The following is a 14,276-nucleotide window of genomic DNA, read 5'->3' as shown; positions in this document are numbered from 1 at the left end:
TGGCGGTACGTTAATCGAAGTCGATTCATAAGAACACAAATTCATTTCTTATAGGATGGATCACACCAAACACAGATTGTTAGATCTTTTCGTGTTTGCCTGCTCTGATACCAATTGAAAAGACAAGGGTGCCCAAATATACCTCAATCTAAAACTTTTCCATCTATAAGTCCTTTTCCGAAAGTGATTGTCTATGGCCTGAGTCGAGACAATACAACTAATCTGTTCATGAAACTGCGGGGGTCAACAATCTCACCCAATATTTCGATTAGAAATCTGTATGGAAAAACTCCAATATAATTTTATGAGAATCAATTAGACAGTTAGACTCAATCAATAGAAAAGTATATCAAAGAGCTTTTATATCTTTATCTCTTGATTTAAATCTTACTCAAGCAAACTGCGAGTCTCGATTAAATACAAGAGAGATAAACTTGGATGGTACCAAAGACCAATATCCAAGGATCAGTCAATTTCCAATCAACTACCAAAGGTTGGATTTCACTATTGATCGATACAACGCACAACCTGTGATACCTTAATTATATAACCAAATATAATGCAGAATAGAAATAACACATACACCAGAAATTTTGTTAACGAGGAAACCACAAATGCAGAAAAACCCAAGGACCTAGTCCAGATTGAACACCACACTGTATTAATCCGCTACAGACACTAGCCTACTAAAAACTAACTTCAGTATGGACTGTATTTGAACCCTAATCAATCTCACACTGATTCAAGGTACAGTTGCGCTCCTTACATCTCTGATCCCAGCAGGATACTACGCACTTGATTCCCTTAGCTGATCTCACCCACAACCAAGAATTTCTACGACCCAAAGTCGAAGACTTGTATAAACAAATCTGTATCACGCAGAAAAGTCTATAGAATGGATAAATTTGTCTCCCACAGATAAACCCAAAGGTTTTGTTCCGTCCTTTGATAAAAATCAAGGTGAATAGGAACCAATTGATAACCCAGACTTATATTCCCGAAGAACAGCCTAGAGCTATCAATCACCTCACAATAATCTAAATCGTATGATAGCGAAACTAGATATTGTGGAATCACAAACGATGAGACGAAGATGTTTGTGATTTCTTTTTATCTTGCCCTATCGGAGATATAATTGTAGGATCAGAATATCGCAACGATAATATTTCAGCGAAATTATCAACAACACAATACAATAGTGTCGTAGAACAATTTCAGGAAGAATATAATAAATGACGTCACCAAAGATCACGAGAAAGATGTGATAGTCCTGCGAAAATTAGAGAACTTGCGAAATTAATATTTGTAAGGTTGCGAGAATGTCGCAGACCATACCCGAAAATAAAGGACAGATTAGCTATCATCCACTATGTATTTCCTTATAAATAGTCGTTCGAGTTGTAAAGAGAGGGAGAGATCTTTTTTGAGTAAGAAACAAGTAAATAGGAGAGAGAAAGTTTAGAGCAGAGATCATTCTTGATTTCTTTATCTTTTCTTGTAAGAACATTCAAAGATTGATCAATAAAATTAAGAGTGTAAACCTAAAAATGAGTTGATTAATAATGAAATTATATGAGGGGTGTAGTGTAGGATTTCCTGCAACTACATAATGGCGCTAGAAACAGGGATTGAAGATCGAAAGTTGAAGATTGTTGTTGAGAATATTCAAATTAAGAAAGTGATTAAATAAATCAGTGAATCAGATAGAAGAAAGATGAATAGAATTAATGAAGATGACAAAAGATTGGAGTGTAATATGATAAAAAAAACGATGATTAATGAATTCCATGAAAACATCAAAGGAAGAATACATAAACGAAATTTTGAAGGAAGGAAAGTTATGGCGGTAGAAAAGACATCACCCTTGAAAGATTGGGAAAAGCAAAAAATTACATTCATGGCGGCAGAAATACCAAAAGAAAATTTGAATCACACATCTCCGTTGATTATCACAGTGCCTATTACGCGAAAAGAGAAGGAGACAACGACAAAATCCACAGGAGAATGGATATTGAACAGAACTTTAATCGATACAGGAAGTTCAGTGGATATAATATTTTATCACGCATTCCGGGGAATGGGATTTAAAGATGAAGAAATGTCCAGTTCAACATATTTTGTTCATGGCTTTGGAAAATCCACAACAAAACCTAAAGCAGAGATAGTGGTACGAATTCCACTTGGAGAAATCGAAACACATGTAACGTTGTGCGTGGTGGATATGGAATCGCCATATAATATGTTATTAGGAAGACCATGGATACATGCGATAAAAGATGTGGTATCAACGTTGCATCAATGTATTAAATTCCCCACACCAAATGGAATAGGTGAAATCAGAGGAGATGTTGACAATGCGAAATTATGTCATCAGATTGAAGTAAAGCATTATGAAGGACAAGCAAAAAAGAAACAATTTCGCAGAAAGATGGCAAAGGAAGCAAAGAAAGAAGAAGAATTTAGAGTATATATGATAAGGGCAAAAGAAGGCAAAGGAATACCCAGCGAAATTTCGGAAGAAGGAGAAGGACCTATGAAAACAATAAAAGAACCAACACCAATGGGAGAACCTAAACCCAGTTACACTGCCGCGGAACCAACAAAAGAAATAAACGTTGGGACTATAGAGGAACCTCTAATATTGAGAATTGGAACCAAAATGGATATGGAAGAAGAAGAAAGAACTGTTAACTTGTTGCGAGAACATAAAGATGTTTTCGTAGGAAGCATGGATGAGATACCGGGAATAAATCCATCAATTGCATGCCACAAGTTGGAGATTAACAAAAATGTGAGACCATTTAAACAGAGAATAAGAAAAATTGCAACAACTTACCATTCCCAAATAGAAGAAGAACTACAGAAAATGCTTGAGGCGGGAATCATAAGAGAAGCTAAATACCCAGAATGGATAGCGAATATGGTCATTGTCCCAAAGAAAAACAAAGGAATCAGGATTTGCATAGATTTCACTGATTTGAACAAAGCTTGCCCCAAAGATAGTTTTCCATTACCATATATTCCTCAAATGGTGGAATCCGCAGCGGGAAATGATAGGGTATCATCTTTAGATGGATACAAAGGGTATAACTAAATCCCTCTCGCTGAAGAAGATCAAGAACATACTGCTTTTTTTGCCCCTAGAGGTTTATATTGTTACACGAAAATGCCATTTGGTTTGCGAAACGCGGGAGCGACATACCAAAGAATGGTAGAGAAGGTGTTCGCAAAATGGATACACAAAACATTAGAAGTATACGTGGATGACATGTTAGTAAAGAGTAAAGAAGCTAAAGACCATGTACAAGACCTGAGGGAGATTTTTGAACAAATGCGGCAGTATAACATTAAATTGAATCCTGAGAAGTGTACTATTGGAGTTGCATCGGGAAATTTTTTAGGCTACATTGTATCAAAAGAAGGAATACAGGTTGATCCAGAAAAAGTGCAAGCAGTTCGTGACATGCCAACACCATCAAAAATAAAAGATGTACAGAAGTTGAATGGGATTCTAGCTTCGCTGGGGAGATTCATTTCGCGATCATCAGACAAATGCAAATATTTTTTCGATATACTCAAGAAGGGTGTGAAATTTAAATGGACTGATGAATGTGAAAAAGATTTTCAAGGAATCAAAAAACATCTTATGAATACAACTATTTTACAAAGGAGAAGAATTATTGATCTATCTTGCGACGACGTCGCATGCATTAAGTGATGCTAGTTACCAAAATTCGGTTGACTAGGTACTAGGATCGGTTTCCCACAACTTATGGTAACTACATGTATTCGGTTTCACATGTCCATAGGATCGGTTCCCCCAAAACTACAAACTTGTTGCATATGTTCATAGGACCGGTTCCCCCATCTATGAGAAACGTGTTGCACCTCTTACAAGGATCGATTCCCTCTTGTAAATTTGTTGCACCTCTTAATAGGATCGGTTCCCCAATAACTAGATAAAAGTTGTTATTTACAAGACATCGATCATACCATCTTGAGTGATTACTTGAGATCGGTTTCACTAATAAAAGTCATACCAATACATAAGTCAGGCCTTGTGAATAGTTTTACCAAGATACATAAAAAAGTTTATGAGAGGTTATACTAAACACACATATTGGTAATTCAAAATAGATTTGCAATGAATAACAATACCAATAAGCCTCGCGATTTCCCTTTCAATTCACAAAACAAGTTTATGAACTTACTTCCTTTAAACGAATGTAAAACATTGTTTCCTAGGATGAAATCTTCACTCATACCCATACATAATCACAATAGCATTCATATTATCATGTCGGTGTCTTATATACAAAGTTTAATAGTTAAGCAATAAACCTCGTATTGTATTCCTAATACTATGTTTAGCTAGAGTATCATACACAGCTTCACAATTATGTTTTCAATATGCACGACTTGAAAGATACGTTAGGGAATCAAACAGTTCAAGTCAAATATTACTAACCTCAAGAGGAAGGATGAGGTTGTCGTTGTATCTCCATACTTCTTCACATTCTTCAAGACTTCATGTAATACTTTTAAGTCTCATCTCTTAACACTTTCAAGCTAACCTATACGAAGTTGACTCTAGTATATAATCAAGCGACTCTTTAAATGAGTTTTGATTCACTAAAATATGACAATCAAACTTGACATACCAACGCTTGGTGGGTTCAACCGAGCTATGCTCTAACACAAGTTATTTCTTATATTCAATCGGGATCGCAAATTTCTATTTGTTTGATAGCGGATATAATTGAGAAATAGAGATATAACTCTTTGATATACTTTTCTTAAGATTGAGTCTGACTGTTTAGTTGATTCTTTTGAAAGTATATTGGAGTTAGTCCATACAGATTGCTAAGCGAAATATTGGGTGTGGTTGTTAGATCCCCGTTTTTCAGTCACAACATATTTTGGAGTGATGGTATAATCGGTTCCATGAGAAAAACCAAATTTCCATGATTCACATATTTCTTCATGATGTGTGTGAATTAGGGTTTCAGGTTTCCTAAGATGAGAATCTTTTAGATGTCGACATTATTTGAACATGTGCATAACTCTTATCATTAATTGTTCAAAAATATTATTGATACTCAAGGTGATCCCACGTCCGAAAAAATGAAAAGCATTTTATTACTAGCCATTTTCAATTATAATTTAGTATTTAATAAATGTAGTTGTTAAGTTTAATATAAATGTATTGGTTTAGCTTAAATTTGTGTAATGCTTTTAACTTATCAATTAATTTAAACTGTATATACATCGTATAATTAAAATAAACAACATTTAATTGATAAGACTACTAACGACCGCCACTGCGAGAGGGTCTTGATACTCTTGTTCCTTTTGTGGCCCAAAGGTGCTTAGTTAGATTTTCCCGTAGACGTCCATACAATCCCCCGGTTCTGGATTCTGTCAATGGAAAGTCGGTATTCTTTTGCAGGACGACCACGCTGCACTACCTTAAATATTTGTCTGGAAAACTAGTCCAGGTTGGGTAGCGTTTGGTTTCCTCTATGACCATCTTATGGATAATAATACAAGTTATCATAATTTCGTTCATTTCTTGAAGATAAAAAAACGTGTCGGCCCAGTATGATGACGAATTTCCTTTTCAACAACCTTTCTCAGAACCATTTGCTGGCCGTTAAAGTACTTCATATCCTTCGCATTCGTTGGTCCAAACCCTGTTTGACTATAAGCTTGAACCAAAATGGACCATTCCAGATATATCACTTATGCAAGATAATACCACTGAGTGTAGTCATGAACGTTGATGGTGAAATTACAGTGTGGTGCGGTCCCATGAAAAACATTTATATCATTATGTGAACTTGTGAGTCCAAAGAAAGCATGCCAAAACCAACAATCATAAGTAGCCGAAGCTTCCAATATTACAGTTGGTTTGGTTTGAAAATTTAGTTTCTGTTTATTAATTTTTGGTTTGAAAATGAATTTTGTTATTTGAATGGAGATTAGGGTTTGTTATTTGAATGAATTTTGTTAGGTTATACTAAAAGTAAAGTTTGGGGATGGAAAAAATAATTCAGAGTCATGATATATGTTATATATATAGCTTGTTGTGAGTCCTCGTTTAATTAGTGTTGTTAATTATTGGCTATATCCTAGTCAGCGTGCTAGTTATTTCTTTTAAGATTTGTCTAAGTGCAAGTTCGGAAACTACTACTTCAACTGGAAAGGCGAAAATGATTTTTAGTACTAGAAAGCGTGCCGAAACGAATCTGGAGCAAGGAAAGACTGCCTGATCAATTCGTGGAGTTTGAATTGTTTGTTGCTCGAAGTATTTGTGTTGTCTAAGTTTCTCCGAATATTAAAAAAAAAACTAAGCTTTTCTAGGTAGGGGATCTCCTCATCTTTCTTATATTGATCTTTGTTGCATACCCAGTTTAATTGAACTTTGTGTTTTTCTCTTGTTGGTTAACGATGTCATATTTCAAACTCGTGATGATGTCATTGTTTTTGTGGAACTATTTGTTCATTCAAATCCACGCCTTGTTTTTAGTACTACTAGTGAATTATGGTAAGACGTCTTTAATCCAAGTACAAGTTTTTTTTTTCCAGGTTTGGTTTCCTTGTATAAGTTCTGAAAAATCTAAATTTACAGCAATGCTTCCTATGTCAAGAATTTCCTTGATTAGAACTCTCTCATTTACCTGGAGTGTTTTAGTTCTATCTGCGAGCACACATTTGAATGGAGATTAGGGTCGTTCTGTCGAGGCTGCAGATGCATGGGGCCAAAAAATTCAATTTCAGGTTTGTATTTTTAACATGTAGATATGGACTCACTCATCCCTTACTGCTACCATTAGGTGCATTGTTTTGCTTAGTGATTGATTTGTTTGTCAATTGGAGAACACTATTATGATTTATGACGGTTTGTGTTGGAAACTCTATAAATTCGTCTTGCAGGAGATAAAAACAATGGCTGCTGTTATTGCATGGATTACAATGTTCAGCATCCTAGGGATGGAGGATTCATGGCTGGCCATGAAGGATTATTCACTGACGAAGGATTATACAGTGATGAACGAAAACTATAATCCCCTGGCTTGATGGCAGTGAACTTTTTATGAACATAACAATTTAGAGTTGTGTGTATTGAACTTAATTTAGAGTTTGGCTATGTTCGCGTAGTTTGCCTTTTGAATTACTGAATTAGTACTCTTTTGCTTTTGAATTACTGAATTAGTATTGTTTCTGTACTTTTTTTTTTGATGTCTTGTGATCAAATCCGCGGTTAATCCGCAACCGGCCCGCAAAATCCGCTGATCCGCGGAGGGCAAATCCGCGAGTGATTGGGCCGGTCACGGTTTGAATTCCCAAATCCGCAACTTTGACGGTTTGGTTGCGGGTGACCCCTAATCCACAACCGTCCGTCTGTTGCTCACCCTTAGTACTTGGCATCTCTCTAATAAACATGGCCAAGGCCCAAGCAGTTTGAAATCCGCATTTACCAATATCACAGAAGGAAAGCGATAAAGTCACTGGGTCATGATACATTATAGGAAAATGACAATGTTACTGGGTGATGATACCGGTGACCTATGTCGGAGACTCGTCGATTCTAAAATTTTTAAGTGTTAATAAAAAATAACAACTTGGATTAAACTCGTTTCTTAACTCATGATAATATGATAATCAACCACGCTAGCTAATAACTAACTAAAAATCTATAAAAAGAACATGTCACTAAAAAAATTAACTTAAAATTCATCGCCGATTGGGCTTGGCAGAAAAAACGGCGCTAAAATGTTAAGATTATATCACTCTAACCATGTCAAGGGATCTTACCCCTTAAACTTAAAAGGGTAATTTAATAAGTAGTAACTAAAATTGGAAGCTATCTTCTTCTTGATTAGAATGTGACTCCTAGCTGTACAATGTGCAATGCAGCAGTAGAAACAATAGAACATCTTTTATTCCATTGCCCCTTTGCTAAGGAAATTTGGAACAATGCCCCTAATCCTGTCATACTAAATCTAGATACCTCTGATACAATTCTGGATCTTTGTAAACAATGGTCTCATCAACCTAGAAATGATATTCTCTTATGAATTACTACTTACAAAGATGTGGTTTATCTGGAAGGAAAGGTGTGATAGAATTTTTGAAAATAGTGCTAAATCAGTCTCTTCTCTGGCCCTAGTAATACAAAGACACTTAGTTTTCTGGTCTACTAGGAAAAAAATTTCTTCCAAGACTAAACAAGCACAAAAAAAGAAACTTCTCCCAATTTGAAAAGCGCCGACAACAGATACCCTAAAGATAAATGTGGATGCATCTTGGATCTCAGATATGGTTCCTTCTACTTATGCTTTAATTTTGAGAAATGATGCAGGTGATTATGAAGGAGGAAGAGCAGACAATCAACAGGACACCAGGGAAGACCCACAAGAGGCAGAAGATATAGGAGTAATGCAGGCAGCTATCTGGGCTAAGGAAAAACAGATTAGGAACTTTAGCATTGAAGGAGATTGTGCAAGTTTATTCAACTGCATTCAAGGTAACAAGTAGATATCCCATGGCGTGACAAAGCTTATCTAAATGAAGCTATCAGAATAGTTAATTCGTGTAATAATTTTTTGGGTTTCTTTTATGTTCCTAAATTAGGAAATCAAGTTGCAGACATTTTGGCAAAATTCGCTAGAACTTTAAACAGTAATGTGGAATGGGATGAGTCCCCACCAGTTTGTAGCTTCATGCAAATTTTAGTAGATAAATCTAATATTGGAGTTTTGCAAAATCCCATATTAGATGGCTCTACTACCTTTGTAACCGTGATTCATTCTGAGTCTTATTCTGGAATGAAATATCTTATTTACAAAAAAATAAATAAAAATAATCTTCTTATTGATTGTTGAACACTATAAAACATTTTCTAGTTAATGGCTTGATAAATTGATATAAAGTCGGCAACAAGCAAAAATCTCAGATATTTATCGATTCAACCAAGTCCACTGCCTGTATTAGTCGTTCAAAGTTCAAACCATATAGTCTTGCCAAAAAAAATATCTGAAAATTCTCTAATGTTCCAACTTCAACCACTATTCGGTGACCATCATTTTAAAGTACTGGTACTTACTAAGCACAGTACATTTATTCTAGACCATGAACTATCTAACAAGAAATAATAATGAAACCACATTGTCATTATCACTCAATAGTAGTACTAGATTTCCATCAAAAGAAAATAAAAAATCTTTCATTAACAAATTACAATTGCTCAATTAGTTTGGAATCCTAACAAATTACTCCACCTCATTAATTAATTCACTACTATTAAAATCTCAATTAATTTTAATTTTAATAAAATGGGACCTTAATTAGTTTCTCTCTTTCTCTAAATTTAATCGAATCCGAAAGTAACCTCTGACTGACTCAATAGCTGTTGGTTTTGTTGTTTGTTGGTACAGCAACTTAATGCTTATCCTTTCTTCTCTTCCTCTTCTTCATCCGCCATATTATCATCTTCATCATCATCATCAACACCACCACCAGCCTTTATCATACCAAATTGTGGGACCACCTATAACAACAAAAAAATATAAAATGAATTTTTTATAATCCAACGGATAATATTCAAGAGATAATATCTCATTATCTTTTTCATGTGCATTATTGTAGAATACTGTTCCAATGCTTTACGTGATATAGCTTCACCTGGTGTTACAAATTCTAAACCACTCAATCCAAATTACATGTATAGGCTATAGCTTCGTTCAACCCAAACTCGAACAACAGGGAGTTGGAAACAGAATCGTGATCATCACAAAGTCCCGGAAGACGATTTCCAAAAAAAAAAAAAAATGCCCGTTGATATTGTTTACAGTAATATCTACACAATGCATTATGAATATCTTAAGATGATGTTATGCGTGTTCATGTTAAGCAAATGTATGTTGGAGGTGGGGGCATTAGCCCCCCACGGTCTCTACATGACAGTGTAACGATAAAAAGGCCTATTTTTTTTTTCTTCAGAAAAGAGGCAAGCCTCATGTATATTGATAATTTTCCGATCTCGGATCGGTAACGGTTACAGGACTGACTCTGGATTATTTTTTTCCTGCTGTAAAACGCCTAGTAAATGAGGAGTGCCTTTGTTGAATTTGTACCTGATCATTCGATGATGATGCAGATGAATCGTAGGGTCTTAAAGATAAACACGTCATTTCCTCATCCTCCCTTGCAGAAGTCGCTGTATCTGGATCCGCATCAACTACTGCAAAAACAAAAAGGCAGAACAACGATTTTTAAAAACAACTCACAAACTTATTATTCTGCAAGCAATAACTTTCACAAACAAAATATCTCAGGGGCACTTTCGTCATTAAATATCATTCCAAGCTTAGCTAACCATGTAACTAACTCTAACATGCGCCATCTACATGATCATCATCTCATTCTCGTTTGCAACATCATATTTTTTATCCATATACACCAACAAATAACGAAATCACAATTCATATAGATATATTGATATATAGAAAAAACCCTAAGAGATCTCATTTGTGTTATGATATATATGTACCTGAATATTTAGCAGTGGTAGTGATTTTGTGGTGTTGCCGTCTTAAATCCCGAGTAGACTCAGAACTATCAGGAAGAAATCTATCCAGACGAAGAAGTTGATGTGTACGAGAATCACTGTTCTTATCATTATCATTATTTCTATATGTATTATTATTGTTACGATGATCAATAAGCATTGTTCTAACAAAAGAATCCTCCATCCAGTTCAAGAAATTAACATGTTTCTCATTTGTCCATAACCCGCACAGATGATCTTCCATTGATCTCCTCCTTCCTGGTTGTTGTTGTTGTCGCATCGCCATATCGATCCAATAATATCAAAACCCTAACGAATGAAAAAAAAATATCTCAGAGTTTCTCGAGAGATTTTTGGTACTTTGTTGTTGTTGTAGTTGTTGATGAGATGATAATAATAGAGATCTTCTTATACTACAACCTCCGAGAAACAGAGAGAAGGTGGTGCTGGTTTTGATTTTGATTTCATGAGATGCTCAAGATTTATTCCGTGGGCTTGCGGAAGATATTTTCGAGCAGATATTTTTATGATACAGCTACGCCATATTATAATATATACACCTTGGACTACTATTACTTGCCACGTACTTGTAACATCAACATGATTATCATCTCCGCTGATATTTTATGGGTTTTGTCACCCTACATCACGCTATGTATAATTCTGTTCATGTGTACGTATATTATTTAGACACGTTAGTACTTCGTGATCGGGACCCACATTTGATCAGATTGATTAAATTGATAAAGGGCTATTAAATATCTGTCCACTGCTTTATTTTGTCTTGTGTAATGTATTGAGCAAATGACGATGCGGCACGTGTTTGATGATATGACTGTTTGGAGCTAAACAGCACTTTTGGATTTTTTTACCTGTGAAGCTTCTAATGTTAGAAACAGAAGATATTTACAGTGTGTAATTGCTGACTTAGAATTCACATTACTTGGTGGTGGTGGTGGGGGAGAACAAAAATTTGAATAATGTAGAAGTAATCCTAGAAATGAGACATAAATAATATTTTGTTAATCAAAAGGGGTTAAGAATTCTTCTTTCGGTTTAAGAAGTCTTAAGTTTAAGCTATATAACTTAGTCGAGTCATTTTGTATTCAAATAAAGCAGTAAAGTATGATAGGAAGTAAGGAAACCAGCTCATTTCCATAGTAACGTGGCAGATGTTTATCATATGAATATCCTTTGCTTCCCAGATATCTGTTGATGAATAATTTCTTCTTTCTTCCCACCACATTTCCTAGTGGTGGGATACACATCGAATGGGGATTGCTAGAGATGTTCATTAACTTAATTTTTTATTTAGCAGTATTTCATTGTAGCTTCACCGTTCATATCTTCCTCCTATCGCGGTTAACACTCAACTCTTTTACCACTATGTAGGTGTCAGTGTATTATGGGCAGCAGTCGAATATCTGCAAGGAGGTGCCCTGTACAAAAGCGGAAAATATCTCGTTCTCTGTGCAAGGAATTTGACAACGACTAAGGTATATGGTGGGACAGATATTTTTCTGGGAGACATAACCAAAAGACCTCCTTGTAGCCAACTATTTACGACTTCACCACTCAAAGAATGTCAAAAGTCAAAAAGGAGAGTTTCTATATAAAAGAGGGCCTGATATTTGTGTTCTTATAAATATCGTAACTTTGATTGGTTCAAACGTAACCAGCGGCCAGCTGCATGCAATAAGTAAGTACAGAGATGGATGGTATTATTGGTGTCAAACCGTAAATGTTTGGAATCAGATAGGTCGACCGTAAATGTTTGTTGGTTTACAGATATTTTCTTTCAAAGACGCTCTATCAATGTACTTGTTCTTTTCCTTATAATACGTTTTTTTCTTTTTTTTTTTGAAGCACGTATAATACGTTACAAAGGGCTGACCCTGCCTATGAAAATTATTTAGAAATCCATGTCATAATTAATAATTTAAATTTATCGATAAAATTTACATATATTTTGCAATTGTATTAGATTTTAGCATGAGTACACCGTACAATATAGAAACCGAAAATGTTTTATGTTCACATATCTTTTTCCAACTAAGTGGCAGAATAATTGTTATTAGTTTTTCACTAGACTTCCATTGTTTCCGAAAGAGTTATCATTTTCGTATCGATGGCTTAAAGAGTTGACATATAAATGGGGACATTTTGCAGATTTTATTTTAGAGAATACTAAATAAGGTCGGACTAGAACAAGTCGTACTAGAATACTGCAATGTTTTGATTTCATTTATGGCTCACATAACAATTAGGGTTAGAGGTAAAAATCTAGAACAAGTCAGATATTTATTATTTTATTTTATATTCACAAGTATGAACAGAGAACACAAAAACTAAAGAAAAAACAAAAAAAAACTTAAGGTAAAAGAGAAGGAAAAGAAATCAGTACGCAACTAGTTGATCGGAGTAAGCAAGGGGTGTTGGAGAAGTCCACCAAAGATGAGTATCTTGGCGTAAAGAGTATTTGGCAAGACAGTGAGCTAGACTATTAGCATCTCGTTCAGAAAATGAATAAGTTAATGAACTGAACTCTTACAAGAGAGATGGAATGTCATCGAAGTTTCATGCTTCAATAGCTTGATTAATTGAAAGCAATCCCCCTAAATTATGATCTTATCCAACTGTAGTCTATTGGCCTGTTTAAGTGCTAGTAGAGCTCCTTGTGTTTCAGCTACCACCAGTCTCTTTTGGTTATCGATGGTAGACGCAACAGCTTCAAAACTTGCCCCTGAAGTCCTTGCAACTACAGTTGTAAAAAACTTGAAATCCTTCATTGTTGCATCGAAATTTAGCTTAATGACTTCCGTAGGTGTAGGAGTTCATTGGACAACTGGCTCGTTTGGAATCATAAGCTCATTCTTTGGTTGTTCTTCAGGTAAGTAGTAATCCCTGAATAACATATTGGATTCACAAAGAACTTGATGAATAAGTTGATTTTTGTTCTCAAAGATTTTCAGATTCCGCGACTTCCAAATCCCCCATAAAGTGTTAACATCAATTTAAAACCTCTTGAATATGTCATTAGTGAGAAGCCATCCATTAATTAAGTCTTTGACATACAAATTAGTAATAATTTCCAGTATGTATACCCAACGAGAAGCAAATTGACCAAATAGCCCTGGCTCTTTGACAGTGCATAAGTAGGTGTTCTATGCTTTCATCTTCGTCTACACATGATTACCAGATATAGGATCCACTTGATTGATGAATCTGTTGATATGCTTTCTGCGTCCAATACCCTTGTGCATTATCCGCCATATGAAAACCTGGAATCTACGAGAACGCGAGCAATGTTAGATCTTAAATATAATCAGAAATCTAGAAGGACATCAGAAAAACTCCACAACTACCGATCCGCCTAATAAGAGAATGGTTAACCTCACACTGATGTCTGTTGAGAATTATTATAACTAATAGTTATGTTGGTGAGAAGCTAAATTATTATTTAGTTTTTCTTTGATTGTACTTGTTGAATTAGCGCATAGTCATCTTCCAGATTAGTTTTTGTTTATTCCATGATCCTTCACATCTGCAGTAAGTCACTCAAGAACTTTAAAGACCAGACTATAAAGATTCAAGTGATTCAGAATCTGTTGATAGATTTATTGATTTACAAATGTTAACAGACTCCATCCCGTGCACAAATCTACGGAGGAATTAAGTTGTTGTGCATGTTGTGACTTTAAGA

General features: G+C 35.2%; 1 protein-coding gene across 1 annotated transcript; it reads right to left on the bottom strand.

Annotated features, from left to right (window-relative positions):
• Positions 1-9,095: 9,095 nt before the first annotated feature.
• LOC113273584 lies at positions 9,096-11,036 on the bottom strand. Its single transcript, XM_026523254.1, has 3 exons — positions 10,556-11,036; positions 10,140-10,246; positions 9,096-9,553 (listed from the first exon to the last, which is right to left on the bottom strand). The coding sequence occupies exons 1-3, from the start codon at positions 10,857-10,859 to the stop codon at positions 9,452-9,454; spliced, it is 513 nt and encodes a 170-aa protein (XP_026379039.1). The 5' UTR covers positions 10,860-11,036; the 3' UTR covers positions 9,096-9,451.
• Between the last annotated feature and the right edge of the window lie 3,240 nt (positions 11,037-14,276).

This window comes from Papaver somniferum, chromosome 4 (assembly GCF_003573695.1).
Source record: "Papaver somniferum cultivar HN1 chromosome 4, ASM357369v1, whole genome shotgun sequence".
In the NCBI taxonomy this organism is placed as follows: Eukaryota; Viridiplantae; Streptophyta; class Magnoliopsida; order Ranunculales; family Papaveraceae; genus Papaver; species Papaver somniferum.
Note: the sequence above shows the minus strand (reverse complement) of the source record. Positions and strands in the feature narration are given on the sequence as shown.

Bases quoted from the DNA above. Each gene is read 5' to 3' on its own strand.
- LOC113273584 (XM_026523254.1), bottom strand. From the start codon at position 10,859: ATGGCGATGCGACAACAACAACAACCAGGAAGGAGGAGATCAATGGAA. The intron at 10,247-10,555 runs GTACATATATAT...TTGTTTTTGCAG, and splicing joins TACCACTGCTAAATATTCAG to TAGTTGATGCGGATCCAGAT. The intron at 9,554-10,139 runs GTACAAATTCAA...TTGTTGTTATAG, and splicing joins CATCATCATCGAATGATCAG to GTGGTCCCACAATTTGGTAT.